The 27,742-nt window shown below is 34.2% G+C and overlaps 5 protein-coding genes and 1 pseudogene across 6 annotated transcripts; all 6 read left to right on the top strand.

The window, feature by feature from the left end:
• The first annotated feature begins 1,883 nt into the window (after positions 1 to 1,883).
• LOC118052071 (transcription factor bHLH130) lies at positions 1,884 to 4,779 on the top strand. The gene is made up of 6 exons (XM_035062895.2): positions 1,884 to 2,851; positions 3,428 to 3,705; positions 3,788 to 3,958; positions 4,112 to 4,177; positions 4,250 to 4,318; positions 4,403 to 4,779. The coding sequence occupies exons 1-6, from the start codon at positions 2,446 to 2,448 to the stop codon at positions 4,472 to 4,474; spliced, it is 1,062 nt and encodes a 353-aa protein (XP_034918786.1). The 5' UTR covers positions 1,884 to 2,445; the 3' UTR covers positions 4,475 to 4,779.
• Positions 4,780 to 7,110: 2,331 nt separating this feature from the next.
• Positions 7,111 to 11,769, top strand: LOC118052080 (ras-related protein RABA4d). The gene is made up of 2 exons (XM_035062907.2): positions 7,111 to 7,363; positions 11,220 to 11,769. The coding sequence occupies exons 1-2, from the start codon at positions 7,140 to 7,142 to the stop codon at positions 11,650 to 11,652; spliced, it is 657 nt and encodes a 218-aa protein (XP_034918798.1). The 5' UTR covers positions 7,111 to 7,139; the 3' UTR covers positions 11,653 to 11,769.
• Positions 11,770 to 13,246: 1,477 nt separating this feature from the next.
• On the top strand, positions 13,247 to 16,051 carry LOC118052089 (protein POLYCHOME). The gene is made up of 3 exons (XM_035062918.2): positions 13,247 to 13,419; positions 13,780 to 14,145; positions 15,188 to 16,051. The coding sequence occupies exons 2-3, from the start codon at positions 13,786 to 13,788 to the stop codon at positions 15,569 to 15,571; spliced, it is 744 nt and encodes a 247-aa protein (XP_034918809.1). The 5' UTR covers positions 13,247 to 13,419; positions 13,780 to 13,785; the 3' UTR covers positions 15,572 to 16,051.
• A 1,915-nt stretch (positions 16,052 to 17,966) lies between these two features.
• On the top strand, positions 17,967 to 20,267 carry LOC118052096 (3,9-dihydroxypterocarpan 6A-monooxygenase). Its single transcript, XM_035062931.2, has 2 exons — positions 17,967 to 18,902; positions 19,558 to 20,267. The coding sequence occupies exons 1-2, from the start codon at positions 17,967 to 17,969 to the stop codon at positions 20,209 to 20,211; spliced, it is 1,590 nt and encodes a 529-aa protein (XP_034918822.1). The 3' UTR covers positions 20,212 to 20,267.
• A 396-nt stretch (positions 20,268 to 20,663) lies between these two features.
• On the top strand, positions 20,664 to 24,920 carry LOC118051244 (3,9-dihydroxypterocarpan 6A-monooxygenase-like; annotated as a pseudogene).
• On the top strand, positions 24,636 to 26,338 carry LOC140954218 (cytochrome P450 93A2-like). 2 transcript variants are annotated; one of them, XM_073405059.1, is made up of 3 exons: positions 24,636 to 25,004; positions 25,083 to 25,292; positions 25,651 to 26,338. In XM_073405059.1, exons 1-3 carry the CDS (start codon positions 24,921 to 24,923, stop codon positions 26,254 to 26,256), a joined length of 900 nt encoding a protein of 299 aa, XP_073261160.1. In that variant the 5' UTR covers positions 24,636 to 24,920; the 3' UTR covers positions 26,257 to 26,338. The 2 variants fall into 2 exon arrangements, with proteins under 2 accessions (XP_073261160.1, XP_073261159.1); XM_073405058.1 differs by having other exon boundaries at positions 24,636 to 25,292.
• The last annotated feature ends 1,404 nt before the right edge of the window (positions 26,339 to 27,742 follow it).

Below are 27,742 nucleotides of genomic sequence, written 5' to 3'. Positions count from 1 at the left end.
TATCCCGGTTTAAATAATTTTTTGAATTTTATGCTCAGCCATGAAGATTTAAGGATATAAATTTCTAAACAGTTAAATTTATATCTTTTTCAAAGGTGGTTTGCCTTTCATCTTCTGCGAGTGAGACTCTCGCTAGACAAATTATTTCAATAATTATCCATGCAAGTTACACTTAGGATGCCGTTTTACCTTCATATGATCATAAACATGTTATATAAAAAATCTACAAAAAATCTACTTTATCTCCGTTAACCCAAGAGAAGGATACTTGTTCTTCACTTAAATAGATTCATCAACAAACAACTATTTTAATTACAGTTGTTATATAGTTAATCTAAATTAATTTTTTATAAATATTGTTTTTGATAAAAATTAAAAAAAAATCTTGAAGCTACCCCAGAGTTTCATTCAGAACTCCGCATTTGATTTTAATATTCAAAACAAACTTAATCCAGTTCAATCCTAAATCCGCGTGCTAACGTAATATTGTTTTGGATAAAAATTAAATATTTTTTTGAAGCATAATGATTTAAAAAAAAAAATGGTAATAGGAAATAATAAACATAGTCGAATCTATGTAGAGTAAAGCACCGCCAAAGTTTGTTCAATGTCTTATGCATATATAAAAAAATATGAAAATAAATTGATTCCTCCTTTTCTCCTTTTAAGACTTGGATTTTATTCATTTTGACGAAATAAGAATTATTCCATTAATTTCACCCCCACATTATTTTGATACCAACGCAAAAAAAAAAAAAAAAAAAAAAAAAGTGAAAGCATGCGGCTACTATGTGCTTTCAAATGGCCAATTCTGTAAATATGAGAAGAAGCAGTGGTACTTATGAAGTGGAAATGCGGCGCCTGCGATAGATATGATCATAGGCAGGCACGGAGGGAAAGTGAAAAGACTGCAAGGGACGAATCAGATGCGGCATGAATCTTGTTCTCGAAGGATCTAACGGTGACGTCAACATTTAACTGGTCAACAGTTTTTTTAGTTTCCCCTTCCTGTATTATTTATAAATGTAGATGCCTTATCCACGGTATCGGTTCCACTATTCTCGAGGATTAACGGCGTCATCGTCACTTGATCCACCCTCTCTCCCCTGAATGATTGTTTCTTTCCACTACCGATCTTAAATTGTGTTTTAAAAAAAAAATTAATTTTTTTTTGATATTTTTAAATTATTTTGATACATTGATATAAAATATAATTTTTTTAAAATAAAAAAAATATCATTTTAATATATTTTTAAATAAAAAACACTTTAAAAAATAACTATAAAAATTCTCTCAAACAACTACTTTTTCCAATTTAACCAATTTTATAAAATGAAATTAAAAATATGTAGGAGAAATTGAGCATAGTAATCTAAATAAATTTTTTTTTTATGTTGTGATATATTTTTCACTCAATAACCTCAATTTTTTTTTTTATCATTATTAATGATACTTATAAAAATTTCAATAATAAATTTTAGTCACCGAATCAATATTTATATTATCAATATTTTGAATTAATTGAAGGATATAACCAAACCATTCCTTTTCTTTTACTTTGATATTAGCTTTGTTTTTTTTAATCAAATGTTATTTTAGATTGTTGTGTATTGAAATTAAATTTTTTATTTGAATTTAAACAAAGTGTAAGTTTTTATAAAATAATTAAAGAAATTACTAGTTATATGAATTAATAACAATTCAAAATTAATAATTATTTAAATAATATTAGAAAATAATTTGTGCAAGGGCATTTTGGTAAGCAGGAAAAGACACCAAATTTAGGTGGAGAGATGAGGTTGATTGCTTTCTGTACTTTAAACCAGTGGCTTCATAACCTTTTCTCACAAACAAAGAGGAAAGATAAACATTTGCCTCTCCCCTTCCTTTTTTTGTCTCCCTCTCTCTGTACCTCCCATCACCACCACCTCCACCTCCTCTTCCTCCTCCTCCTCTCCCTCCCTCCCTCCCTTTAAGCTCAAGATCTTCCTCGCTTTCGGTGCTTTGAAGAGAAAATCTGATGCTCCCATTTGACCTCTTCTCTTCTTTCTCAAAAACTCACCTTCCATTCTCTCGCTCTCTCTCTCTCTCACTTTCAATCTTTTCGTTTGACAATACATATATACTATACCATCAATAAAACCCTTTTCTTGAGGTTTTTCGTTCTACTCATTAAGCTTTGTACGCTTCTCTTAAAAGGGTTTAAACTTTTTCTTTTCTTGGTTGCTTCCTCTTCAAGATCTTATCTCTACTCTGCTTAAAAAATAAGCTGACAATTTTTTTCTTTCAAGAAAGTGATACTAAAATATTCCCAGAATTTTCTTTGAGCTATAATAAAGTGGTTCCTCTTGGGGTATGTGTAAATGGTTCTTCAGCATCAAATCTGTTAACTTGAGCCCACAATAGTTTAGAAGAAACAGAGAGAAAGAGAGTAAAACAGAGCATATGTCAATGGATTCAAGTAGTAATAACAACTATCATCAACAAAATCAACCCAGTTCAGGGTTATTGAGATTTCGCTCAGCTCCAAGTTCACTTCTTGCAAGTTTTAATGACAGCGGAGTTGACAATGATTCTGTTTTGAATTACCAAGAGTTTGAGGATAAATCTGCAGCAAAAGTGAGAGAGGAAGCCGTTAACTATTCAAACTTTCCGCGGAGTTATTCAGGTTTGCCTCCTCATTATCCAAGACAGAGCTCGGCCACAAATTCTTCAGCTATGGATAGTTCATATGGTTTGATTGGTTCAATCTCGATGGGTCATCATGAGCAACTTAAAAGGGTTGATTCAAGTCTAGCTAGGCAGAATAGCTCTCCTGCTGGACTTTTTGGGAATGTTTCTGGTCAAAATGGTATTTTTCTTATTCTCATTTCCAAATGGCGTGCTTTTCAGCGATTTGTTAATCATATGATTGTTTAGATTTGTATTGTTGGGAGTTTCTTTTACTTTGGAGGTTCATTTATTGAAAATAATATACATGTTAGCTTCAGATACTCATGTTAGACGTATTGTTTTTAGAAGCTTATTTGCTCTGAAGATAGAGTAGACAAGTCATTGTACTTGATGCATGTATTAGGGCAATTCATACAAGGTGTGCGTACAAATTCCACTGAGTTTTGAATACTGAAGAAAAAATCTCAACTTTTAAGATGTTTGATCGGATTCGTAGAAAGAATGAACTATAGAAAACATTTTATTGATGCAATTAAAAGGGGTGTTTTTTCTCTCTCTGTTGAACGAGTTGTTTAGACACTAAGAATTAACATGACTAGAAAATAATCGAAGAATCGTCAGGAATGCAAATTTCCTCCGATACCATGATCATCAAGAATCAGAAGAGCATTAAAAAGAAGAAACTTTTAAGTGTTCATCTATTGTTGTGGTAGAGGGTAGAAGGAATAATTGAAAATATCTCAGTAAATTGCAGGCTATCCTGGGTGGAATGGTACTAATGGAGAAGCAAATTCAAGATTGAAGAGTCAACTTAGCTTCTCATCAAGAGCACCTTCTTCCTTAGGCTTTCGGTCACAGATTTCTGAAATTGGGAGCGAAAGCATTGAGGCAGGCAGCCCTGGTGCTGACAGTCGATTTCATAGCAGTCATGGGTTTCCATATGGTTCTTGGAACAATTCGCATTTGTCAGAGAATTTTAGCAGAATGAAAAGAGATCAAGAAAATGGAAACCTGTTTTCTAATAATGCTCAGGTATACATTTGTGTACTAGGTGTTAAGTTATCCATTACTGCTCATTGCTCAAGTTCTAATCCAACTGGTTGTGTAAATTTAGAACGGAGAGCTTGGAAATCGCGCTCATGTATTCGCCCATCACTTGAGTTTACCAAAGACTTCAGTTGAAATGGTTGCCATGGAAAAGTTCCTTCATTTGCAAGATTCTGTTCCTTGCAAAATTAGAGCAAAGCGTGGTTGTGCCACTCACCCTCGAAGTATTGCAGAAAGAGTATGATTAATTATCGCCATGCCATTCACATTTCTTTTTTTAGTATTCATGTATCAGATATCGAACCACCCTTCATTCTTATAGTTTTGGTCATCTGCCCAATCAGTTGTCGTAGTTATTACAACAATATTATATGGAATAAACTATTTTCAGGTAAGAAGAACTCGGATCAGCGAAAGAATGAGGAAACTACAAGAGCTTGTCCCAAACATGGACAAGGTAGGATATTGCCATATACAATTCAGCTTCAAAGTTTTCTCGGGAAACTGACAGTGTTTTTCTTCTTTGCAGCAAACAAACACAGCAGACATGCTAGATTTGGCTGTAGATTACATCAAAGACCTTCAGAAGCAGTACAAGGTATGAAGGAGAAAGACGAAAAACGTAGGAGTTTTTTCCAAATATACCGTCTTCTTTCATTCACAAATCCGTGTTCTTTTGCAGACACTCAGCGACAACAGAGCCAACTGCAAGTGCTTAAGCGAGCAGAAACCACTGCAAAACAAAATTGTTTGAGGTGCTTCTGTACAGAAATCCAAGGGGCTTTAGGACCTGTTCTCATTGATCTTCAGTATCAAAAGCAAAATATTTTTGTTTCAGTGGGCAAGATGTAGCAAGTTCGGTAGAAATCTCCACCCATTCTGATCCTGAAGCAAACAGAGCTTCCAATCACACGACCTGATATAAAGAGAGAAGTGTATAGAACATGTTGTAAGGCATCAATTCCTTGTTATGAAAAGATAAATGCATGAATTTCCTTGTGCTGTCTTGTTGTATCTTTCTAGATATATATTTAATTAAAGAAGTGTCAGTCACTGTAATCTTGATCCTTGGCTCATACAGAGTGAGAGGAGTGAAATATATACAGTTAACTGTACAAATTCATCCAATTCTTCAATCCTTGAAAAAAAGAGTGGATTAACAAGGCAAGTTGAGTCTTTCTACTTTGATGTATAGCCTGAACTGGACTGATTCAATGACCTTAATTAGTTGTTTTGTTCCTTCTCCAATCTAAATCAACCGGCGCTGGCGAGTGGTAAATGACTGAAAGTATTCTAAAGTGGTTTGATGCATGCATTTCGAGAGCCTTGCACGCCGTTATTGAAAAGAAAGATCACGAGCATGTTTGAAATATTTTATTTAAGTATTTTTTATTTATAAATATTTTAAAATAATATAATTTTTAATTTTTAAAATTGATTTTTAATATGTTAAAAGAAAAAAAAAATTATTTTTAAAATGCAAATAAATTGTTTGAGAATTTTTTTTTTCAATTTCGTTAATTGATTAGTTTTCTTATAATATTAAAAAGGCATTAAAACCTAACTTGGGAATCAGTAAGTTTATAAAATGAATTGTTAATTAGGATTTTAACGTTCTTTTTATATTTATAAAAAAATAAGAAAAAATTAATAAGTTAATAAAATGAATTTTAAGCCGTGTTTCAATACCCTTTTTATGTTCATTCAAAGATTTAAAAATAATGAAATAGAGGGCAGTTTCTTGTCATAACGGAGTTTTACGTGTCATCACTGTTGCATCGTGTTAGCTCCACATTCATATACCCAAAATTTTACTTGATTGCGACAATTTTTAAAGTCAATATATCAATTTGAAAATGAATTGTAAACATTTACAAATTAAATACAACATCTTAATTTTAGAGGGACATGAACTCAAAGTTTTTTAGGGGCTTATTCATAATCTTATATTGTTTTTTTTTTTTTTGTTACAATCATTTGATCCTTAGAGACAGTTCGGAATTTTGATTATTATTAATAATAATTTTAAAAAATTATTAAAGTGTCTAAATCATCCTAGTGTCATCTTGCAGCACGTGTGGTAGCTTATCATGGTTAAAAAGAAAGCGTGTGGTAGCTTACCATGGTTAAAAAAAAGTTTTTTTAGTGTTTTTTAATTTATCTTAGTAAGGCTAATCTCCCTGAACAGCACATGTGCATTATGATTTCATCTGATTTGGTTTTGGTTTGTTTTTTTATTTTTTTTATTTTTTTTTATCTCTTCTCCATGTTGATTTGCATGTTGTCCCAAGGAAATTCATAGTACCCATTCAAAATTTAAATTAAAAAAATTTACCTAAAAATCATGCATTAAAAAAATTAATACTAGGAAATTCAAACCCAAATAAAACAATAAAACTTGTTCATCGGACCAAACCCACCCGTCAGGTTTACTATCCAAGGACTAACAGTGATGAGGCTAGACTAAGGACCAAGTGGATCGACATTAATGGAGGTAACACAGAGATGGAGGATAAAACGTGTCAGGGAACCAAGTCCTGAAGGCTGATATGTCTCGAGCTCGCATTTGTGCATGAAACGGGGGATGTACGTACCATGGAGTTGAAGGATAATAAACTTAAATTCGCGAAGTCAGTTTATCAAGCCCTCAAAGGGCTCCAATATGCAATTATACAAGTAATTAAGACACAATTAACTCTCCCCTCTTCGAGAGTGTGAAGATGATGGGCTCGTATCATAAATATCGACTGATTAATCGTGATGGGTTTTTTAATCCATCTCTTAATTATATCCTTGATCGATTTTATATACTATTTAATTTTTTAAAAAAACTAAGAAATCATTTAATCAAGAAGAATCAAGGCATGAAAAAAAATAGAAAACCTCTAAAAATCTATCTTAATTAGCCGATAATTATTTTTGGGTGCTGGTGGTTAATTGATAAAATACCCTAAAATAGGCATGATACCATCAACTTCATCACAGTCAACGACCCAGATCTACCCATTTGATTTACTTGTGTATGCTGCAATGCACCTAAATCTTTACCGTAATAAACCGTTAATGGGTCCCGCAATTGCCGTTGGTCTTTCCCTCCATCTCCCCCTCTTCCTTCCTCGCACCCTTGTCTTTCTCTGCAACCCTTTTCACAAACAAAACCAATCATTTCTATTTATTTTTTCATTACCTTTCAAACCCTACCCTAACCCTCATTCCTAATTCCCATTTTACCCTTTTTCTCGCCTTGACCGGTAATTAATTCTTTTCGATCCTTTTTTCTTAAGCTTTTTTATTGTTTTTAATGCTGGAACGAATAATGATGTTTTGACACCAGATCACTACAATCTCTCTCTTTTTTTGCATGGTTTTTTATGTTTTTGAGGAGAGAATCTTGTGGGATTTAATTTGTGGATGCGAAAATGTCGAATTATGCTGATTACAATCAAAAGATTGATTATGTTTTCAAAATTGTGCTAATTGGAGATTCAGCAGTTGGAAAATCACAGCTTCTTGCGAGGTTTGCAAGAAATGAATTCACTGTGGATTCTAAAGCCACCATTGGGGTTGAATTCCAGACAAAAACGCTTGCTATCCATAACAAGACGGTCAAAGCACAAATTTGGGACACTGCTGGCCAAGAAAGGTGTGTGTTTTAGACACTTTCTCTTGATATTTTGTTATTGTATTTAGATTAGATCACTTGCAATGAGCTTGAGTATTAGATTTTTGAAGATTAAAAACCAGATTGGAAAATTTGTGCCCGAGAATGTGCAAGTCCTATCATGATCTAGTAGAGATTTCTATCCGGTATAAGAATTCCATCTCCACATCCTTTTCGCATTCTCAAATTATGATTTTTGTTCTTTTGGGAGCGGTTCCTGCTATAGTTTTCTACACCACTCGAGCAAATTCCCTTTCTTTCTCGCACAGACTCCTTATGATCTCATACGTAAATAGAAGCATATGTGCGGATGCTGCTAATTGTGGGAAGTTTGTCAAAGGATGACCATTGCACCCGTCCTTTTTCTTGGGCACTGTTGCTGTTTTATATCTCATCTTTCTCGTTGCCGTGTCCTGTATGACTGTGTCTAGTTAGTTTGCACCTGCTTAGAGGTTGGTTTGGCATCAATTGCAATGCCATGCTTCTGTTTTTCTTTTCTTGTTGTAATCCAAACTCAGTAGCCATTGGTCTACAACATCAAAATGTAGAGAAATTAAGTGCTATAGAGGAGCATGCGGCTAGTGCCATCCATTCTTGACCATTAAAGGTGTCGACCTCAAGCTTTGTCAACGCACAGTGCCATCCATTCTTGGCTGCTGCACATATGGGCCGCCATTTCACATGAATGGAAATAACCCAACAATCACTCCTTTTCCGTTCATGTGGCGTAATTATTCTCTTTGCTAATTGTCAAATCTTTCAATAATTGAAGTAACCAAAACACACCTTTTTCTCATACCAAAGCATCATTACAACTAAATGACCTAACATCCCACTTCTAAAAAGTGTTGATCATTGTCTCTAGGACATACCATATTCCCCCATCAAGCTTTATAACCATATTCGGTCTAGAATAATCAACTAAGCCTTTCACCCAGGCTTGCAACACTTTTTTTAAAAAATATTTATTTTCGAGTGCAACATTTACTTACTGAGTGTTGTAATGTGATCACGAGATTATTATTCTTCTAAAAGTCTACTCATCCAAGAGTCATGTTTATCCTTTGTTCCATCCTAGGAACTGCATTTTACTTTTCCATTAGTCATTTGCTTTTCATACAAGAGTCCAACTAGCCCTCCTTTTTCACGATGGGGAAGCACATGAAAAGTTGATCTACACCTATCTCTATACTTGTCCTAGATACTCCATTATATTGACTATCCATAGATCGTATCCACTAATATCCAGTTGTAACATCAACTCAAGGGTGATTTAATATTGGAGTCACACCTTCTTATGAAGGTGCCTTTATAGTTTTTTATAGGATGGTTACATCTTTCTTTCTCTAAAATGTTTTCAAGTGGCTCTAACATTCTCTACTACTATATATGCATTATGAGAGAGATCATTGCCATTGATTGCATGGAGTTTTTGTGCATTCCATCGAAGTGCCTACACTATCTCACTCAAGATTCCGACTCTATCCACACCTTCAAACCAAGATGTCTTCGTCTTTTCATAGGTGGTCACATCTCTTCAATTATGTGAAATAACTCATTTTTCCATTCTTTGTATACATTGAAAATGTCTTTGCTATTGTCTTCCATGATCTTAATATCATTGACTGAGGCGAAGACAAGGGAGTTAGCAGGGTCACGACCCTTGCAAGAATATTTATTTCATCCTTTGTCTTGGACAACTCATAGTTTTGACTCTAAAACTAGTAAAATTTAAAATTTCCTCCCTTAACTAAATTTCTTAACTCTATCTCTAAGTCTGTCTTTTTTTATTATTATTATTATCATCATCTCCCCATAAAAAAATAATAATCACATGTCCCATCCAGGAGCAATCTATATCATAACATCACCACCACTATTTTCATTCTGAATCTCAACAATCATATCATATAGTTGTATCTAAAATGATGAAATTAGCTGAAAACAAATATGAAATTATTCAAATTGCATTTTAGATGGCTTAGATATGAAATCATTCAAACAAGTATGACCTTATGAATGATCTAAATTCAAGAAATAAACTGGCTGCACGTAGGATTAACTACACTAAATTAATTCATTTAGTCTGCGGCTCTACTTGGCTCACTTTGGCTTGACTCCACTCGCGGCTCTACTTTGCTGACATGGCTGCTGAATGGGCTTTGGTGACATGGTACTGGTTTCAGGTCAGCCAATATGGTTCGGGTCAACTGGTCTCGGGTTGGGTTAGGCAAGGCTCGTGCAGCACGTCGGCAACTCCATCATTGGCGCGTGTGGGCACATGCAGCCATGCGGGATGTTAGTTTTTCGCTCATTTTTCACCAGCGTGTTCTTCTCGACCTCGTCGTTATGATGGTGTGTTACAAACACATTTGTGACCAGGCAGAAATCAAAACACCAAGTGTTTATCTTCAACCATGCTCTGATGCCTCTGGTGGTGGGAGTGGGTTAATGAGGACGCTGGTGGTGCTTCTTAGGCAGTAGTATCACACAGACAAAGATGGCAGCCATCGTCGAACCCTTGATTTCAGCTTCCATGCTCCAACTCTTAGCTAGGTCGGTGGAGAAGAAAGGGCTATTGATTGGACGGTGGAGAAGAGAGATTATTTCACAACACTTTCATCTTAGATTTCTTGAACACTCAGGACTATTATGGTCATATGAGACTCCCCCTGGCATGACTTCTGTGATGTGTTAGTTTAACTGATGGAATTTTTCTACATCTCTGTCATTATTTTTCAGGACCTGTTTTTGTTAATCCTTCTGCTCTGTGCCTTGTTTAAGAGAATTTAACTTACACACACACATGGCATTCTATGAGGCTCTTTCCAAATACCTTGACCAACACAACCTTGATAATCATCTTATATTTTTTTTTCCTGTCCTTTTTACTTGAAGATCTTCAGGAAACTACTGCTGCTTTAGAAGCTACTAATCCTGAAACAAAGGCTTCAGACCCAAATAGAAGTATTATCTGCAAACTTGACATTGGCTCTGAAAATCCTTTCTGATATTATCATGAAAGCAATATTTCTTAAGGCATAGACCTTGTTTGTCACATATTGAGGAGCCTTCTCTCATTTAATTTGAAGCAATCCTGAATCCCACTATCAGTATTATCAGTAATGTTCCCTCTCCTTAAAACACAACAGAAGATGAGGTTTTGCTCTCCTTAAAACACAACAGAAGATGGAGAACTGATTCTTAAAACAATGACATCATGTTCCCTCTCCTTAAAACACAACAGAAGATGGAGAACTGATTCTTGAAATGCATGTTCCATTTTCATTCTGCTTAGGCAATCATTGGTTTCTCATTGAAATGAGGTTTTGCTCAAACAAATATGATCTTCACAGGGAAATATTTAGTTATATTTTTAGTATTTGTTACAATTCTCATTTAAACATTATTAAGGAATCTCAGTTTAACTTTCATTTCCTCTGAAGTCATGCTGGCCTATAGTTCATTAGCAACCTAAATACATCTATAGCCAAACAATGTGCTTGCTTGCAGAAGGTTTTCGGTACCGTACATCCAAATTTGACATCATATATGTTGCTAATTTAGTGTGAAAAATTTCTGGCTACAATATTTCAGATGAACAACTATACCTATGTGAAAAGCTAAATCCCTCCTTTTCCTGCCTGTTTGCTTTTGAATGGTACCTTAGTCTCTATCGGCCTGACCTTAATCCTGATTTGGTCCTAAAACAGGCAATCTGATATTTGCAAGCTCTTCCATTATGTTTGTTGAAAATGAACATGTACAGTTAAATCTGAATCTGTTTTAGTACATTTTGTGTTTGTTCTTTCTTGGGGTGTTTCTTCTCTTCTCTCAGATACAGGGCGGTGACGAGTGCATACTACCGGGGAGCAGTCGGTGCTATGTTGGTTTATGACATGACCAAGCGCCAGTCATTCGATCACATGGCTAGATGGCTTGAGGAACTGAGGGGGCATGCTGATAAGAGCATTATTATCATGCTCATCGGCAACAAGTGTGACCTGGGGAGTCTCCGAGCAGTTCCGGCAGAAGATGCTAAGGAGTTTGCTCAGAGAGAGAATCTCTTCTTTATGGAGACATCAGCACTCGAGGCTACCAATGTTGAGGCTGCTTTTTTAACGATGCTGACAGAAATATATAGGATAATCAGCAAGAGAACTCTTGCTGGCAATGACGAGTCGGATGAAAATTCAGGTGCCTTCAAGGGAACTAGGATTTTAGTTCCTTCACAGGAGCAGAATTCTGAGAAGAAAGGTTGCTGCATGTAATTCTTCTAGCCTCCAATTTTAACATTTGTTTGAGTTTTTGGGAATCCTGTTTAATTAGGCCCCTTTTTCTGAACAATGTCACATATACTCCTTATTGTTGCCTAACAGAGCCTTGGAAGGTGGATATCCATATTGTTGACTAACAGAGTGAGGCATTTATCAGTTGAACTGGTATCTATCTATCCATGATGATGATGATGATGATGCTTGAGTATAATTCCGTGGAGGGTGATGATCTCCCAAGATTGTCAATGCAATAATCCCTGTTTTTTTAGGTGAATTTTGATATAACTCCACTCTTTGTAGCGAAGAGAAGAACCACATAATAAATAAGAACCAGAACATCCTATATTGTTTTCCATCCTGACAAACAATCCAAGCTTGGTCCTATTTGTTTTTTTATTTAAAAAATGTTTTAAAAAAATTAATTTTTTTTAATTTTTTTCTTTACTTCGAATTAATATTTTTTTGGTGTTTTTAAATCATTTGAATTCACTGATTTGAAAAATAATTTTTTAAAAATATAAAAATATATTATTTTTATATATTTATAAGTGAAAAATACTTTGATAAGTAACCGCAACTATACCAAAAAATATTATTAAGTATTTTTTATTCAGAAATGCATTAAAATAATATTTTTTTTATTTATTAAAAATTAATTTTAACATCGGCACATCAAAATAATTTAAAAACACTAAAAAATATATTAATTTAAAAAAAAAAATTCATAATTTTTTTTTAAATACTTTTAAAATACAAAAATAAATATGCTTAAAGCTCATGTGAGTTGAAAAATGAGTTAGAAGACCCACGTGTTTGAGCTTTCATTTCAAAGACCCATGTAGACCACCTATATGAGCTCTTTGTTATTTTTATTTTTCAAATCTTTTTTATATTAAGGTTAAATATAAATTTTTTTAAAAAGTTATAACTCAATTGAGTTCATGACCCGGACTATTTTTTTGATATATTCAACCATAATATTTAAAATATTATTATTATTTATTTAATGTATTTTTTGTCCCTCTTAAAAAAAAATACAAATTCACCATTTGTTATATATAATTAATTTTTTGTTTTTTTCTTAAAGAAATATTTCTTATAAGAAAATTCTAATATGTTTTATTATTATATAATTAAAAAATATAATTTTTAGGATAAAAAAATTATTGAATTCGATAATATGTGACTTGTATCGTGAGTTTAATTTATTAATTTAAGTTTAATTATTTATTTTTTAATTAAATATTTTTTTTATTAATTTTATCCTTGATTAATTGTTAAGCTTTTTAATTTATTTTTTTACAATATATGGATTTTGTAAATTAAGTTCTTATAAACCTAATATGTTTCTGTTTATCGTCAAATATTCAAATGATATTGAATTCACGCTTTAAAAAAAAAAAACATGTTATTTTCTTTTTGGCGTTTCAAAAAATTTCTAACTTTATAGCGCGGGCCAATGCGCTGCTAGATTCTATTTCCTAAAAGATGATCGAATTTGATGCCTCTGCTCAAAATAAAAAAAAATAGTTACGTGCAGCCCAGTTGTGAGGGCAAAAGCGTAACGTCAAGTATCCCGCCTCTGAACGCATTTCAAAATTTGAGCACCCTGCTTCCCTTAGCAATGAAGCAAAACACTAAGACCTAATCTTTCTTAGCCTTTCGAAGGCAACAAACACCAAACCCTTCTCATTTCACTCTCCAGAATCTGTCATCTGGGTTCCGTTGAAGTGCCATTTTTTCAGAAGGAAACTCATCTGGGTCTAACTTTGTTCTTTTATTTGTTAATTGCTTATTATTGTTGTTTCTTTAGAATCTTGTTGTTTCTTTAAAATCAGTGATTTGGGTAATAAGAAAATGTTATTTTCTCTATTGGGTTGAGGATATTTTATGTTTCGTAAGAGAAATTGAATCTGGGTCTGAATGATGAGAAAATGGGGAGTTTTCCCTGAAAATGTGATGAGATCTCTGTTTTTGTTTTTAATTTTACTTTTTTTTTTCCCGGGGTTCTCTTTGTATAATTCGAGATCTCTGTTTTCTTAAGTTTCTCTATTGTGAATTAGGCTTGTTTAATCTTCTAATTATTAATTAATGTAACAGAATCTTGGTTAATTCTCTCAGATAAAAATGACGGAATCAAGAGATAGACTGTCAAGGGCAGTAGACATTGCAGCAATCTTTGCTGCGAGAAGACAATCAAGGAATCTTGGTATCTATCAAGACCGGCCAGAGCTTGACATGGCGCTGTTTGGTTCTCCAAGAACAAACACAGCAATAAGAAATCAAACAGTGGGCGTGGGTACCATTACTGGGCGCGGAAGAGGTAGATTGGGCACTCCAAGGGGTCGAGGAGGCCGGACTCCACTGGACAGAGAAAATATGCCTCCCCCTGGGAGTGCCCGGAGAAGAAGGGTTCGTGGATCAAATAGCGTGTTACCTTCCTGGTACCCCAGAACCCCTCTTCGTGATATCACCGCTGTTGTGAGGGTAATGATTGTTTTCTTCTTTTTACGTTTTGTTGTAGAACATTTATTGTTTGATATATTAGGATTAACGTCATTTGATAATCCTTGGGGCTTTGATTAGTGTTCTGCTTTTTTGATTATAAATTGATTGTTTGGTTATGTATAATTAAGATTCTTCCTGATTGTGTTTTTTTGGGGGATTATTATAGGGTTCTAATGATGGGTTAATCGGGTTCTCACTAGATATTTGGATTTTACTTGTTTAATGTATGGGGTTATTGTATTTTGTGATAAACTAACTTGAGAATAATTTGCTGGCTACCTGCCTAGTGTTTGATTCTATGTAATATTATGGCTTGCATGAAGTTGAAATTTGATGAAACCATGTTCTATGCAAGAAATGCTGGAAGATATTTTTTGTTGGTTTTCCATGAAAATAGCTAAATGTACGATGTTCCATCTATTAAATCTAAAGTCATTGCCTATTTCTAAGACTCAAGCATATTTTTATTTTTTTTGTTATAGTAGTCTAATTTCCCTTTCATCTGTATTCTGCGACCAACATATTCAATAAAAATTGATTTATTATTGCGTGTTGATGGAACAGACAGCTATGATGAACTTCTGCAATTTCTATATGTTTTCATTTCAATCCTTGCATAGTGGAGTGTGAAAGGTTTGATGATGAGTTTGTGGCTGTGCTTCAATCCTTGCATCAATGAGGGGGTGTGAGCTGATTTCAAGTTCGTGTCCTAAGTTTATAGATCAATCCCCATGAGTGTCTTGTCAAATTGGTCAAAGAGAGCGGAATTTTATTGGTATTGGCTAGACATCCCTGGTGTCCAACTCGATCACCCACGTCATATGGGTTGTCAAATAACCTTTGCTACGCTGCCTTGTTGGCAAAAGCCAACACATTATCCATTCTCTCAGCTTTCAACCTTGTGAAAACCTTCTTTGGCCCATAATTGTTCTAGTAAGGTGGAAATGTTGCGTAAATGGACATGGTTTTCAGTTTTGCGTACTTTCCCGTTCAACTTATTTTGGAGAAATTCTTTGTTTAGGCAATTGAAAGAAGGAGACGCTTGGGAGGAAGTGATGGTCGAGAAATCGGGAGCCCAATGCCACAAGGCCGAATGGATCCTGAATTTTCTGAGGCAACACCAGCTGCTCATCTGGAGCCCAGTAACAGGATTATGTCCCCCAAACCAACTCCTGCGTTCAAGGGCTGTCCCTCCACCATTGGTAAAGTGCCAAAAATTTTACAGCATATCACAAACCAAGCCTCAGGAGATCCAGAATCTCTAACACCTCAGAAGAAACTCCTGAACTCAATTGACACGGTTGAGAAGGTAGTGATGGAGGAGTTGCAAAAACTGAAGAGGACTCCAAGTGCTAAGAAGGCCGAGAGAGAGAAAAGAGTGCGAACTCTTATGTCAATGCGGTAATTGATCATCTTCTGGTGATAGTTCCACAATATTCTACAGTAAACCAACGGCAGGAAGACAGTCACTCTCTTTAGTGACATCCTGTGCAGTGAGATTGATCATCTTCTGGTGATATCCTTGTGCTTTGATATTGATCATCTTCTGGTGATATCTTTTCAGAGAGTCTTGGTAGTGGCAGGGGGCTCTTAGATTTCAATTTGCTAGTGAAACATTGCTGCTGGGCAATCTTGTACCCTCGTTCCCTTCATTCTCATGAAGGTTTTATTGATGTTCCTTCATTCTTTTGAAGGTGTGTAGGATAGACAAGTGCTACGTATTTGTTTTGACTGATGTACATAGGATACAAAATCAGGTACAGTACTTCTGTCTTTTGCGTATGATCTATTACTTCCTAGTGTGGTAATGAAATAATAGTTCTAAACCAGTTGAATTTTATCTCATTATGGTAATCTATAGATGGATAAAGTACACTTCCTTTGATCTGCCTTGTGCTAGTTTCATGTTGTGTGATGCTCATCAATGTGCTACTTCTTGGATCATTCTTAATTAGCCCTAAAGATAATCATATTTGTTAAATCTATCTTGGCAAGTTAATTTGAAAAACCTAGGATTCAAAACTTAACTTGGATAAAGTTTCTAGCTAAATCAACCAAGATATTTACTTGATAAAATTAAATTGATTTGTCTTATTACTTAAAGACTTGGTTCATTAGGTTTAGACTCGGCAAAATCAACAAAAACATGAAAAAAAAAAAAAAAATTTAGTTCTTGTCCTTTTCAAATCATTATTGAAAAGAAAATTAAATTAATAATGTCATTATCATAGTTTTGATATATTTTTACAGTTTTTTCTCTTCTCTTCTCTTTTTTTATTGATTTTTGTGTTTTGTAATTTTATAATTTAAAAGACTCCCAAATGACACTTGCATCCCATGAATCTTAAATATTATTTATGACTTTTTAAATTGTATTATTCTTCTAAATATTTTTTTTACTATGTTATTTTATTATTTTTTATGTTGTTAGAGTCTTAAAAAACTCTAATAACTTGAATCCATATTATATGTTATTTCAAATTTAGTTCTTATTCTTTTCAAATTTATATGTTTTTTTTTTCGTATTAATTTTTTTTTAAGTTTATCCTTAATTATTTTGGTTGGTTACGAATTTTATATTTATTATTTTTTTATTTACCTTTTATGCCATGATTCAACTTCATGATTTATATCACAAGTTATGAAGGTTAGACCAAATTAACTTCCATTATTTTTTATTTTTTAATTTTAGTTTTATTCATCATTTTAGGTTTGTTGAGAATAGGTATTCTTTGCTTTTTTGTTTTTTATTTTATTTTAATATCATGTCTCAGTTCATGAATGCAATAGGCTTATCATATTTAACTCGAGTTTTTTTTATTTAATTATCTTGAGCCAATAACCAGAATTTTAATTTTTTATTTTAAAAATATTTGTATTATCTTAATATCTTTTCTATAATTTAAAAAAATTATTCAGCGCGTGTGGTTATATTGGATATACTTATACAAGGAATGTTCATTTGGGCCTTAAGAAGCATTCAACATGACTATTGTTCCGGCTGCTCCTCTATTAATTTCATCAACTGTTTGCACAATCATCCTAGAAGGTTCACAAATGACCCAGGTTAGGTTTTTTTTTTTTGAATATATATATATATAATGGATTGATTTCCGTGTTTTTGAGCATGTGGCAATGTCTCAAGCCAACATTAGTTTCGTTTGAAGAGTGAAAATTAAGGGTTAACAAAACTAGGTCAGAGGGACAGTAATATAGAAGGTCTCAAATAATTGAAAATATAATAGATGGATTGAATTTGTATCAATAAATAATTGAAAAGTACATATAAGACTACAAAAAAAAAGAGACTATATAATTGATAATTTATTTGCTGAAGAATCACGTTAACCTGATCTAACTGGTATAAATATTTATATTAAGAACCACCTTCTGCAAGCAATATTATTGGTACTTTATCTGCTGTTTCATTAACCGATCCACTATGGCCTTGGCAAATTAATCTGGTTGAGGAGATCCATAATGCTAGCACTGAGTTCACTAAACACTGCTAGTTAATGGCTTTGAAGTGTGTTTAATGCACGTGAACATGTGCTGCTCCTGCATCTAAGCATTCTTACAATTAATTTATCATTTTAATAATAAAAGTCTAACAATTTGAGTTGGGGTTCGTGTGGACGAAAGAATTCGTCTAATTACTTGCTAATTTTATCAATCTAAACGAAAGATTAGTTACCTAGCAGTCGCACAAAACTCTGCTAGATATATATATATTTCCCCACGCCTGCACTGTTAATTAGCACTACTCTTCCTTTTGTATTATGCTATTAAACCTGCTGATCATGGCCACCAGTGATCATAGTTTTGCATATTATTGCTGCCTCTGCATCGCTTGGAGCACCATTGTTATCGTTGTGGTGCAACTCTTCATCAAAACAAGCACCAGCTTTGGCACCAAGACTCGCCACCCACCAAGTCCTCCAGGCTTACCCATTATCGGTCACCTTCACCTGTTAAGTTCGGATTTACCAAACTCCCTCAAAACACTTGCTAGCAGATACGGCCCTCTCATGAAAATACGTTTTGGATCAACACCAATTTATGTTGTCTCCGATGCCAAAACAGCCAAGGAAATTTTGAAGATCCATGATGTTGATTTCGCCTCTAAGTTTACACTAGGTTTTGGTCTCTCCAAATTTGACATTTATGATGGATATACTTTCTTCAACGCCCCGTATGGCGCATATTGGCGGTTTATGAAGAAGCTATGCATGACCAAACTATTCAATGGCTCTCAGCTTGATCGATTCGTTCACATCCGGGAGCAAGAGACAATGAAGCTTTTGAAATCACTGGTGGACAAATCAAGAGAAGGGAAGCCATGTGATTTAGGTGAGGAGCTATCGGTCTTCGCGAGTAATATAATTTGTAGGATGGTAATTGGAAATATATGCGTGGAAGACCCTAATTTACCTACTGAAATAAGGAAGCTGGTAGGAGATATAATGGAAAATGCAGCAAAGTTTAGTTTCAACGAAGTTTTTGGTCCCTTGAACAGATTTGACCTTTTAGGAAAAGGGAAAGGGCTTGCATCAGCAATTAGGAAGTATGACAAGCTACTGGAGCAACTGATGAAGAAATATGAAGATAATTTTGATAAGTTGAGCAGCAGCTGTGACGAAGAACAGAGAGATGTGATGATCATCTTAATGGAGGCATATAAAGACACAAATTCCGAGTTGAAGTTAACACGGACGCATATAAAAAAGTTCTTCCTAGTGAGTTCTTGATTTGCTTTTAGTACACGCATATAATGAATGGTTTTATTGCATCTGCTAGCTAAATGCCTAAATCTATTTTTTTTTCCCTGAAATTTTAAATATTTCTTAAGATTTTTTTTTTAATGATAATTGAATGATTTTATTAAAGATGATAGTGCCATTGAAATAATGACAAAACTAGCAGATAATAAAAACAACATTTATAAGAACAAAATTCCAAATAATTAAGATCTATATATGCGACCAGAAGATATTTTTTCAAATGTTAATTAGAAATAATCTCTCATGCAACGAAAAATATTTCAGATATTAACTAAATTCATGATTTTTCTGAGAAAATATGATTTTATACTACTGATCATTAAATTTTAATTAAATAATAATTACTATTGAAATGTAGATTTAAATATGTAATATATAGTTTATTTTGAATATTCTAAAAATTCGTCTCTCACTCAATAATTTAAATAAATACTAAAATTCTGTATCAAGATTTTGGATTACAATCAATAAATTTTTTCTCTAAAGTTTACAAATTCTAAGATAATTAGAGATAAATACTTAACCAATCAAAGATGTATTGCCCATGTATTGCAATAAGTTACCATTAATTATATTGCTGTCATGAACTTAATTATTTCTCGCTGTACAGGAAATATTTTTTGCGGGAGTGGAAACTACTGCAACGGCCATGCAATCTGCCATTACAGAGTTAATAAAGAATCCCAAAGCATTCATGAAGCTGAGGGAGGAGATTCACTCGGTTTTTGGGTCTAACTATAGGCTACTCAAAGAATCAGACGTCCCAAAGCTTCCTTTCTTACAGGCAGTTGTGAAGGAAACCCTCAGGTTCAACCCTATAGCAACCCTCCGGCCAAGGCAATGCGACGTCGATACTAGGATCAATGGCTATGACATTGAAGCTGGCACTAGAATCCTCATCAACGCCTACGCCATAATGCGAGACTCAGATTCTTGGGAGAAGCCAGATGACTTCTTTCCAGAGAGGTTCTTGGCCGATTCGACGGACACCAACTCTGATCATCATCGTCCGGCAATGGACTTCAAGGCCGGAGATCATGATTTTCATTTCCTTCCATTCGGCAGCGGAAGGAGAGCCTGCGTTGCTGCTTCTCATGGCTTGATTGTCACGCACGCAACCATAGGAGCCCTAGTGCAATGCTTTGATTGGGAGGTGAAAGATGATGCTAAGATCGATAACGAATTGGCGACAGGTTATTCAGGATCAAGGGCGTTGCCTCTTGCGTGCTATCCCATCACACGTTTTGATCCCACGAATGCTTAATGCTAGGTATCGAAACTTTGTGATTTTGCTTATTTGTCTTTCGCATGTTCGTTTGATTTATGGACAATCCTTGAAATTACTCCTCTATTTATTTCACTTCGGTATGTAAACTTTCTACGAAAATGTGGTCATCATTTGCTGATTAATTGCTTTATGTGTGCAAAATTTAGACAATATTTTAACCAAATAGGACTAAATTGCATTAAATTGTAAGAAGACTATTAATTGAAAATACTTAAGAAATAAAAAAACAAGATTTTTCAAACAGAATGGCAAGAAGAAGAATTCCTGAATTTGTTTTCTTGAGAAGTATTAAGAATTTTGATGGCCAAGGATTTTTGAAATATTTTTATTTCTTTCAAACAAAATTATTATTTTTTATTTCTTATTTTTTTGCGAGATATTATTTTTGAAATATTTTTATTGTTTTCAAAATTAATTTTTTTTGCGTCCTGTATTAGCCAGTTATCACATTGAACTGGTCCTAATTATTACAAACAAGCACCTCTTTAATCTCCATCTTAATTACACTAGTCCATCATCTATTAATCCAACATTGATCAACTATGGCTGATGTGCAAGATTTTGCAATACCATTCCTTATCTTCCTAGCATCCATCTCGCTGGTGCAAACCATCTCGGCCAAAATCGGCGGCAAGGCTGGCCTCCCGCCAAGCCCTAGAGCCCTCCCAATCATTGGACGGATGCACCTCCTTGCTCCTATCCCCCACCAAGCTTTCCACAAGCTCTCAACTCGCTATGGACCTTTAGTTTACCTCTTCATTGGCTCAAAACCTTGTCTTCTAATTGCTTCTACCCCAGAAGTTGCAAAAGGAATTCTCAAAATCAGTGAAGCTAATTTCTTGAACCGTCCTAAAGTAGCCAACCTTGATTACCTTACATATGGCTCGGCTGACTTTGCTACCATGTATTAATTATGGACCCCATTGGAAGTTCATGAAGAAACTTTGCATGACTGAACTTCTAGGGAGCAGAACATTAGACCAGTTCCTTCCGATTAGATGTGAAGAGAGAAACCGGTTCTTGAAGTTAGTGTTAAAGAAAGCTGAGGCTAAAGAGGCAGTTGATGTTGGAGGAGAGTTGATGAGGTTGACAAATAACATTATATCAAGAATGTTATTAAGAACAAGGAGTTCTGATAATGAAAATGAAGCTGATGAGGTGAGGAAGTTAGTGAAAGAGTTAAATACGCTAGGTGCCAAGTTTAATCTTTCAGATTCAATTTGGTTCTGCAAGAACTGGGACTTGTAGGGTTTTGAGAAAAGGCTTAAGGATGCTCGGGACCGGTACGATGCCATGATGGAAAGGATCATGAAGGAGCAAGGAAAAAGATGAAGGAGACACGTGATGAACATGTTACTGTGAAGGATTTACTCTAGAAATCAAACATTAAAACGAATACGAAGGAGTATATAGTCTCGGACACCAGGTAGATGAGATTCCTTTCAAAAGATTCAATTCTGTTTAAAATTAATAAACTAGAACTCACTCTGTCCTTATACATGAAAGCATTGATTTTCCTTCAGATTGTTTATGCTTAAATCTTAAAAGAAACCACACGTATCTTTCAGAATTTTGTTGGGGACTTATCTGGAAAACAAACAGGGTTAGAGTTCGAAGTGTGTACAATTTCTTTATGACAGAAAAAAAATGATTGTGATGCGATTAACAAACTGATGAACGGTGAACTACATTGTGGCATGAAGTTTTGTATTGTTCAGAACATATTTGGTGCTGGGACAGACACATCTTCCATTACAGTAGAATGGGGACTAGCAGAGCTCATAAACCACCCAATTATGATGGAGAAAGCTAGACAGGAAGTTGACTCTGTTGTGGGAAGGAGCAGGCTAGTACAAGAATCAGATATAGCAAATCTTCCATACCTGCAGGCTATGGTAAAATAAACACCAAGGCTCCACCCCACCGGTCCATTAATAGTCAGAGAATCATTAGAAGACTGTACCATTGCTGGATACAAAATTCCAGCAAAGACCAGACTGTTTGTTAATGTTTGGTCACTAGGAAGGGATCCAAATCACTGGGAAGGAAAACCCACTTGAAATAGTAACATGATGGATGTGAGAGGTCAGCATTTTCATCTATTACCATTTGGAAATGGAAGAAGAAGCTCCTGGAGCTTCATTTGCACTACAGTTTGTTCCACAAGTACTCTTGCTGCTTTGATCCAGTGGAAGGTGGTGTTGTGCATACTACACCAAAAGCAAACACGAGAAAAAAACACAAACAAGTTCCCCAAAACCTAATGCGTCCACGAAGTAATAGTAAAGAGATGGGATTTGGAATTAATTAAAAGATGAATAGTAATAGTGGTACTGGAATGGCATAGTCCACAAAGTAGCCTTTGGCAACAGCCAATAATTATCAAATAACTACTACAATGATGATAGTGGTTAATGATGGTTTAAAAATGAGTGATGGTGGTTGAAAAGGTTGACAAATTTGCTACAGGTGGGCGATGGGGAGTGTGGTACTGTTGGCATGGATGAGGGACCCGGACTAACCCTTCCTAGGGCTCATTCCCTGGTTTGCATCCCGGTGTTCTGCCCTGTCCATTTTTAGCGGCGTGTTTATAGATATTGAAATTGTCATGAAATAATATAAATTATATTTTAAAATTTAATTTAAAATTTAAGAATTGAAATGATTCTTTATATAATATCAGAGCCTTGATGACCAAGCGGTCACGAGTTCGAATCTTACTATCCTTATTTATTTGATTAAAAAAATTAAGCACAAGATAATATGAATTTATACAAGTTTCAAGTTTAAAAAGCTTTTACTTGAGAGGGTATGTTAAAAAATAATATAAATTATATTTTAAAATCTAATTTAAAGCTTAAGCTAAGTTGAAATACTTATTTGGCAGAAACAATTATGATCTTGTTTCATGAATTTTACAGTCCCTTAGGCCACCAGAAAATAACGATGCACGACATATACAAGGGCTGATTGTTTTAATGCGTGAAGGTAAGTGTTCTGTCGGAAGTAGTCGTCTCACTTAGAGTTGCATCAATATTTATGAATCTAGTCCAAGCTGCAGGAAATTTGTGGAGGCCAAATTGAGGGCTAGTTCACAGCTAATATTCTGGTTGTTTTTTATGCTAAATTGATCCCTGTTGAAGTCATCAAGGTGGCAGACAAAAGTGGTTGTCTAGTCACAAACAACTGAAGATTGCCAAGCTGCTGATTTATCGTGATAATGAATTTAAAGAAGAAAAGATCCATTAATTTTCAAACCACCTTCTTATCAGTTATCATCACTAGCTTCGAAAGGTTAAGAAACGTTAATCCAACATTATTTCAAATTCATCTTTGAAGAATTATGACAAGCAAGAACCAATTGGGGGGAGTATTCAAATTCATATAATATGCGGATACTTTAGTTTTAACATTACAAGTTCCCCGAAGTGGTTGCTCGAGTTAAAAAATATTATTTGAACTAAAAAAGGGTTTGGTGTTATTATTAAACTTGGTTGAGTAAGTCCATCTTGAAACTTTGTAACCTAATTTAAGTTTATGTAATTGTTGTTTTGATATAATCTAGTTAACTTGACAGATTTCAAGATAGTTTGAAGAATCGTTAAAAAATATGATTTGATTTTAAAAAATTAAAATAACTTTTTTTTTAATATTAAAAAGACTACATATTGGATTCATTAGAGCTTCGCAGTTTAATTTGCTAAATCTATTATTTGAGTTATAAATTCTACCGAGTTTAAGAATTTTGTTTTTTTAAAAATATTTTTATTTAATTATACAATAATAAAAATAGATGCTCGTAAAATCAAGATGTTTATTTGACATTGTAATAATTTTTAAAAAGCAAACTGAAATAATTTATGAACAAGAACTCAAAATCAAACAAATTTAAAAGGATGAAATTAAAAAAAGAAGGATGAAAATGAAAAAAAAAGGAAATAAAAAAGAAGAAGAAGCCACCTTCTTTGCTATTCATAAATGAATAAATGAGAGAAGTATTGTATATTCAGATGGCAACCATAGAAGGATGATAGTTGCTCACAAGGCAGAGTGGAGTAAAAAAGTCCCACTTTGAAAATGTATTGTATACTTCACGCTCAAGACAGTGATGTAATGCTTGCTTGATGTTCGCTTTCAACTTTATTGAACTTGGCCTGCAATGAAAACCTGGGTGTGGGTCATATTTGAACATGCCTCAAATATGTTTGGATCTTACGTTAAGGTAACTGGTCAGGTTCAGTTTTGACCTGGCCATCCGCTAGCTTTGCAGGAAAGACCAAAAGCTACTGTCCAGAACTTCGAAAAAACATCTTACAACTGAAATAAATCATAAACATTAATAGTAGACATTTAAACAGGTTGGAACAAAGGCTAAAATTAAAATATTATGCGGCAGTCATTATCTTATTCTCCAGGCTTGTCGTTCTGCGCGCCTGTCTCATTCTGGAATACAACTTTTGAAAATTAAGAATAATCGATGAGCTTGTTCTAGAGTAGCAATGTTGGCCTAAACTGGCTAATCTTAATATTAATTGGTGTTTTTTGTGTTAATTCTAGGAAGAAAATCTGGTTTTCTTGATGTTGTGCCGTCCTGGCAGTCCCCATCTCCCTTCTCCTGGAATAGGCAGTTTTTACAGTTCTTGCTAAAGAAAGCAAAATGCAAGAGAGTCAACTTATATGGCTAAATGATAATGCTATATATATCGAGAATGGCAATGAGCCAAAGGTGTTCAGATAATGATGATGAAGCAGATGAGGTCAGGAATTTGGTGCATGAGGTAGCTGAGCTTACAGGGAAGTTTAATTTGTCAGATTTTATTTGTTTTTTCAAGAACTTGGATTTTCAGGGATTTGGAAAAAGGCTGAAGGAAGTTCGCAGAAGGTTCGACACGATGACAGAAAGGATCATAAAGGAGCATGAAGAGGTGAGGAAGATAAAGAAAGAAACTGGTGAAGGTGACTCAGTGAAGGATTTACTTGATATTTTACTTGATATATCAGAAGATGATCGATCAGAAATGAAACTGACCAGAGAAAATATCAAGGCGTTCATCCTTGTAAAGTCCATCAGCCACAAAACTTTTACTCAATACCAGTCCCTAGTTCCCGTAAAGTTAAATTCTATGAAAGAAATCAATTTTAAGAATTTATGGATTTGATAATGATGAAGTAAACTAAAATTCCCAAACTATTGTTTAGATAAAAAAAAAAATTACAATTTCCCTGTCCCAAAATAGAGTTCTGGGCAAGATCATGCCTAAAATAATGTTTTTTTGAAAAAAAATAAAAAAAGATTAGGTTTTTTGACCTGCCAAGACGTTCTTATAACTAGGTTTTTATCAAATCTGTTCTTATGCAATATCATGACATAAACTCGGAAATAGATATAAAAACGCAAATTTCTGCATTGCACAGGACATATTCGCGGCGGGGACAGACACCTCTGCTGTTACCATGGAATGGGCACTAGCAGAGCTCATCAATAACCCAAACATCTTGGAGAGAGCAAGAGAAGAGATAGATTCTGTTGTAGGACAAAGCAGACTAGTACAAGAATCAGACATCGCTAACCTGCCCTACGTTCAAGCTATACTAACACCGAGGCTTCACCCCACTGGTCCAGTAATTCTGAGAGAATCAAGTGAAAGCTGCACCATCAATGGCTATGAAATTCCAGCAAGAACCAGGCTATTCGTTAATAGAGATCCAAACTACTGGGAGAACCCGCTTGAGCTCCAACCGGAAAGGTTTCTTTGCGCAGGAGAAAATGGAAGGAGTCAGCTGGATGTGAGGGGTCAGCATTTTCACTTTCTTCCATTTGGAAGTGGAAGAAGAGGGTGCCCTGGAACTACACTGGCACTTCAAATGGTTCAGACAGGCCGTGCTGCCATGATTCAATGCTTCGATTGGAAAGTTGATGGCACTGTTGACATGCAAGAAGGAACTGGTAGAACACTTCCAAGGGCCCATCCCTTAATCTGTGTCGCAGTGGCAAGGCTCAATCCATTTCCATCGTTCTGATCATTTGCCATGGATAACAGGTTTGAATACATGGCTTAAAAAGACAACTATAAAGTCAGTGAGCCACCAACATTCAGACTAATAAAGCGGATTCTCAATTCTAATGTAATCGCAGTGGTCGGATACACACTGAAAATCAAAATTTGGACCAAAAAATATGATAAATTGCCATAGTACTTTTTTATATGTGTGTACTACGTTGTTCGCATATAAGGGTTATATGGTCTGATTATTAGTTCTTCTACTATAAGTATTATCTTGGCGCACTCATGAAAACCATAGCTTTAATACCTCAGTTTGGACAATATCCATGTTATAAATCCGGAGAGTGAACTCTAGTTAATTTTTTTTTTTAAAGAATCAAAATGATTTTAGTACTCCAATCACGTGCCCATTTAAATTTTTAAGCAGATTAAGTCAATTTAATTTTTTCTTTAACCAACTAGGTGGTCATTTTTTATTTGATTTGGTTTAATTTTTATAAAAATAATAATCAAACTGTTTTTTTATAAACTGAAACCGGTTCAAATTAATTAGTTTCGGTTTGATTTGGTTATTTTAGAATAAAAATCAGTTCAAACCGATCGGTTCCAGTTTGGCTTAGGTTTTTCCTGTTTAGCTCAGTTTTTTCAGTTTAAATTCGATTTGGTTTTTTTTTTTTGGTTTCTTGATTTTTTTTTTGTTTCAGGCTTATAAAACTGAACCGAACCAGTCAGTTTTTTTTCACGGTTTGATTTTTTTAATTATTTTTTCTATTTTTTTTAATTTAATTGGTTTTTTGATTTTTTTTATTCACTCCTAACTTTAACTGATTTACACAAACCAAATTTTATAATTATTATAAAAAATTCCTTAGATAAGAATATTTCTAATATAAATAACCCTTTACAAAATAAAATTTTTTTTCTTAAAAAATTAAAAATTAAAAAATCATAAAATATTTTGTTATTTGTTGAGAATTTCTTGAGGTCAAACCTTAAAGATGACTCCCAGCTATAAGGCTATGGCTGGACTTAGTTTTATTCTCAAATAAATGTTTTATATTAATTTTGTTTTTAAAATTTTAAAAATCTCCAAACAAATCTATTAACTAATATTTAATCGTGAATTCCATCGCAATTTATCTTTTTTATGCAATAAATGAGTTATTTTATAGGAAATTTAAAGTTTTTCTTTTGAGAAATTCTAATAATAGGCATCAATAAAATAATAAAAAGTGAATTAAAAATAAAATGTATATAAAAGTTAAAATAATCTATTGGAACCTCCCCTCATAAGCAATTAAGCATCATTAGTCATCATCATAAGCTTCACCAACAAAAACGAAAACCAATCCGAAAGTAGATGGAAATGAGGTGGCATGTCTAACACATGGGACCCATGACACCCAGCTTTCATTCTCAGCCCACAGTTTCTCTCCCTCCCTCTTGTTTTTCCGCAATTTTGCAGCATCCTATTCGAATGGCCCCCTCGATTCTCTAAAGAT

Source organism: Populus alba, chromosome 16, assembly GCF_005239225.2.
Source record: "Populus alba chromosome 16, ASM523922v2, whole genome shotgun sequence".
NCBI classification, from domain to species: Eukaryota; Viridiplantae; Streptophyta; class Magnoliopsida; order Malpighiales; family Salicaceae; genus Populus; species Populus alba.
Note: the sequence above shows the minus strand (reverse complement) of the source record. Positions and strands in the feature narration are given on the sequence as shown.

What these genes read in the sequence shown, in the direction of transcription:
- LOC118052071 (XM_035062895.2), top strand. Translation starts at nt 2,446, where the DNA reads ATGTCAATGGATTCAAGTAGTAATAACAACTATCATCAACAAAATCAA. An exon ending in TGTTTTCTAATAATGCTCAG is followed by an intron (nt 3,706 to 3,787) that starts GTATACATTTGT and finishes GTGTAAATTTAG; the next exon opens with AACGGAGAGCTTGGAAATCG. An exon ending in TTGTCCCAAACATGGACAAG is followed by an intron (nt 4,178 to 4,249) that starts GTAGGATATTGC and finishes TCTTCTTTGCAG; the next exon opens with CAAACAAACACAGCAGACAT.
- LOC118052096 (XM_035062931.2), top strand. Translation starts at nt 17,967, where the DNA reads ATGGCCACCAGTGATCATAGTTTTGCATATTATTGCTGCCTCTGCATC. An exon ending in ATATAAAAAAGTTCTTCCTA is followed by an intron (nt 18,903 to 19,557) that starts GTGAGTTCTTGA and finishes CTCGCTGTACAG; the next exon opens with GAAATATTTTTTGCGGGAGT.
- LOC118052089 (XM_035062918.2), top strand. Translation starts at nt 13,786, where the DNA reads ATGACGGAATCAAGAGATAGACTGTCAAGGGCAGTAGACATTGCAGCA. An exon ending in ATATCACCGCTGTTGTGAGG is followed by an intron (nt 14,146 to 15,187) that starts GTAATGATTGTT and finishes TTCTTTGTTTAG; the next exon opens with GCAATTGAAAGAAGGAGACG.
- LOC118052080 (XM_035062907.2), top strand. Translation starts at nt 7,140, where the DNA reads ATGTCGAATTATGCTGATTACAATCAAAAGATTGATTATGTTTTCAAA. An exon ending in GACACTGCTGGCCAAGAAAG is followed by an intron (nt 7,364 to 11,219) that starts GTGTGTGTTTTA and finishes CTCTTCTCTCAG; the next exon opens with ATACAGGGCGGTGACGAGTG.
- LOC140954218 (XM_073405058.1), top strand. Translation starts at nt 24,921, where the DNA reads ATGATAATGCTATATATATCGAGAATGGCAATGAGCCAAAGGTGTTCA. An exon ending in ATATCAAGGCGTTCATCCTT is followed by an intron (nt 25,293 to 25,650) that starts GTAAAGTCCATC and finishes TGCATTGCACAG; the next exon opens with GACATATTCGCGGCGGGGAC.